This window comes from Monoraphidium neglectum, assembly GCF_000611645.1.
Source record: "Monoraphidium neglectum strain SAG 48.87 unplaced genomic scaffold scaffold02679, whole genome shotgun sequence".
NCBI lineage: Eukaryota > Viridiplantae > Chlorophyta > Chlorophyceae > Sphaeropleales > Selenastraceae > Monoraphidium > Monoraphidium neglectum.
The window spans coordinates 5,367-8,752 of record NW_014010949.1 but is presented as its reverse complement, the minus strand read 5'-3'; the positions used below and the strand labels follow the sequence as shown (position 1 = coordinate 8,752).

Genomic DNA, 3,386 nt, shown 5'->3' with positions numbered 1-3,386 from the left:
CACGTGGCAGTCCCGCAGCTGCCACAGCCATTCCACTGCTAGCTGCAGCAGAGAAAGGACCTGTGGTAGGGCATGGCAGGGGAGTATCGAACGCGTGTGCAATGGTGAAAGTCCTGCTAGAGCAGGAGCCATCACTATCTGCAGTTGCCTCTTGCAACTGTATGCCGCCGCCAAGCTTGCCCCAAACAGCAAACGAGTTGTGTGGGACCAAAGCGGTCGAAGAAAGATGTTGTTGCACGCATCCGGGGCCTGCTGACCTGGAGGTGGTTTTGGGGGGCTGTGTTTGGCTCTGCCCAGGGGTCGCCCTGTTGCAGGGCCGGCAGCGCTGCCTCGAGTGCTGCAACGTTCGCACGGCGTGCCTGCATGCATGGCGGGAGGGTCGCAATAGTGTGGTGTGCAGATGGGGTTGCGCATGTGCGTGCATGCGTGGCGAAGCACACAATTGGCGCGAATGCGCAGCCCCCCTTGACCCCTGGTTGACCACTCACCACATCGTCAGCATCGATGCCATGCAGTAGCCTCCAATTAAATCCCGCGATTCGAGAAGTGAACGCGAAGCCCCGTAGGTCCACACGGGCCCATATGTCTCCTACTCGCGTTGCTGGTGAAGGGGAGCTGGCTCGCATGGTGCTCGCGGTTGAAGATCACAGATACATGACTGTATTACGGTTGTTGGGAATCTGGGGGCTACAGATCGCATGCCAGGTGCAGCTCGCTTGATCCAGCAAAACATGAATCCGCGAAAACGGTGGAGATGTATCAGGTGCAAAAATAGGCGAAGAAGAGATGCAAGAAGCAACAGAAGAAGCCAACGCCACGACCGCCGCCGCTCGTAGTCCGCAGACACTGCTGTCAAGGCGCCACCGCCACTGTGGGTGCCGGCAGGTTGTCGATGGTGATCGGCTGCAGATCAGGCGAGTACGTGGCGTTGAAGCCCAGAACCTGCGCATGAGGCGGAAATGGGTTGAGGAGCAGTCACGTTCATATGTGAGACACACCATATCTTGCCCCGCAAGGCCTGGTTCTGAAGCACGGATGATGGCCTGCATGCAGCCCCTCGCGGCCGCAAAGCAACAATCAACCACACGCAAATTTGCGGAGAGACATGTCACCTGGACGCACCGACAGCGCATGGGCCCGCAGCGCCCCGCTCGCTTCGGCACCCCGCCGCCAGCACGCCTATCGCCAGCACGCCCTTGCCGCAGGACAGCAGACAATCGCCGCCCCATGACAGCACAAGGCCCGTGACAAGCCCCTGCTCATATGCCACGCCTTGGCATCGGCCCCAACACGGTACCATCCCTGAAACCAACAGTGCCCCCAGCCCAGCCCCACCCACCTTGCCGTAGAAGAAGAGCTCGCCCTCCAGCGCGGAGCGTATGGCTGCCGCACTCCTGAAGCCGTGCTGCTCCCCCTTGTACATGACAAGGGCGGTGGGGACCTGTTTGGGTGATGTGTTTGTTGGGGTAAGGGTCATGGTCAGAGGGATGTCGCGAGTTCAACAGATGGGAGGTTGAAGGTCTCGAGGCTGTGTGTGTTTGTGTGCACAAGTGTGTGCAGGGTGCAAGCATGCGTGTGTCTCGGTGTATGTGTGCGTGTGTGTGTGTGTAAGTATGTGTGTCCGTGCTTCTGCAGCGCGTATGTGTGTGTGTGTGTGTGTGTGTGTGTGTGTGTGTGTGTGTGTGTGTGTGTGTGCGTGCGCCTGTGGGGTGGTGTTAGGGGCACGTGTGAGAGAGGGAGAGTTCATGATGCGTCCAAGTTGCGTTTTCTTCCATCAGCGCCGCTGACTTGCAGGCGTCTGCCGTTGACACCAGCTCAACGTACAGTACGTGATCAAGGGAGCCCAGGCAAGGACCATCGGGTCACATAGCTAAGTGGGTGCGGCCGGGGGAGCCCATCCCCAACGTCAAAAAATGGGGAGCAGCAGCAGGTCCAGGCTCCTAGGTTTGCTACATATCAATGCCTGCTTCCCCAGTGCGTAAATGACTATGCGTGCGGCAGCATTCAACCACGGGGCAGCGCGGGGGCCGCATCTCATAAGTCAGGTGCAAGTTTTTCGGTTTCACTGGCTTGGCTCCAGGGCCACCCACCCCTCTGTCGAGCAGGGCCTTGTGCATGACCTCAGCCTGCTCTGGGGGGACCACCTTGTCCTCGTCACCCTGGGGCGGCGACGCGGCGGTTGAGGGGGGGCAGGATAAGGCGAGTGAAGGAGGCACAGCGTGTGTGTGGTCGTGCTTGCATCGTGTGGTCGTGCATGCATGTGCATGTGTGCTGTGCCAGTTGTGTGTGGGTGTACATGTGTGTGTATATGTGGGTGTGTGTGCACCACACACACTCCTTCTGCTCCCCCTTTGCTTGTTGCTCCCCCTTTGCTTGTTACAACCCTTTGCAGTTGTGTGTCACCTGGAACAGCGCAACGGGCGCCTTGATCTTGTCTGCGGCGTGGATGGGTGACCTGGCGATGTACACGTCCTTGGCCTTGGGGTAGGGGCCCATCAGGCCGTCAAGGTAACTGCCAGCGGGAGGTTGCAGACAACATTTTTGAGTGGTTAGGCCAACGGCGGCAGGGGGTGGGGCTGCAGCGTTCACCTCGGGGGTGAAAAGGGTGATCATGTTTGGGGTGAGCGGTGTGCATGTTCTAGTAATAGTAATGGTTGCATTTCAAGGGGTGTGTATGAGGGGCGTAACTGTGACGCTCTGATTGCAGGCAGGGGGTTCAGCTGATCGGCTTCAAAGGTCGAGCTCGCCAGTGCCGCGCCTGCAGCCCCCTTTACTCAACGGGAACGAAAAACCACGATTCTCCCCATCACCCACTCCACAAACATGCACAACGCACCGTGCGCGGTCACTGCTCCACAGCGCAGCGGCATGTTTGGCAGCACCCACCGTGACTCGAATTTGTGGGTGTGTGCTGCCAGCAGCTCCGCGTCTGCCACCCCATAGTGGCTGGCCCCAGCACTGAACACGTCCCTTTGGTTTGATTGAAAGTTGGCGCACAAATTGTGAGGATGTGGAGCAAGTCAGGGACAAGGGGCGCGTGAGGGGGGTGGAGGGCGGGCTGAGAGATGTGGGGGCGCGGTGTGCCGAGAAAAGGCCTCCGCCCCGGCCCCGGCTGGTCCATTGCATGCATGGACACACACACACACACACACACACACACACACAAACACACACACACACGCTCACGCGCCGCGCAAACAACGTTCTCGCAGTCGTTCCGCGCTCTCTTCTTTACCGCCCGCCTTGTCGACTGCGCCTCTGCATCCTTCTTAAAAACACAAACACGCATGCGGCGCGTGCGCAGGGCTGCCAGTCCCCCCCACCTGAAGGCCAGGCAGGCGAGCGTGGTGTACCCGCCTGCGCTGCCGCCGTCGATGCAGAGGCGG

The 3,386-nt window shown here is 59.7% G+C and overlaps 1 protein-coding gene across 1 annotated transcript; it reads right to left on the bottom strand.

The window, feature by feature from the left end:
* Nucleotides 1-852: 852 nt before the first annotated feature.
* On the bottom strand, nt 853-2,496 carry MNEG_11299 (peptidase; the record flags this gene model as incomplete). The annotated part of the gene is made up of 4 exons (XM_014040229.1): nt 853-942; nt 1,340-1,441; nt 2,091-2,159; nt 2,404-2,496. 4 exons carry the CDS (start codon nt 2,494-2,496, stop codon nt 853-855), a joined length of 354 nt encoding a protein of 117 aa, XP_013895683.1.
* Between the last annotated feature and the right edge of the window lie 890 nt (nt 2,497-3,386).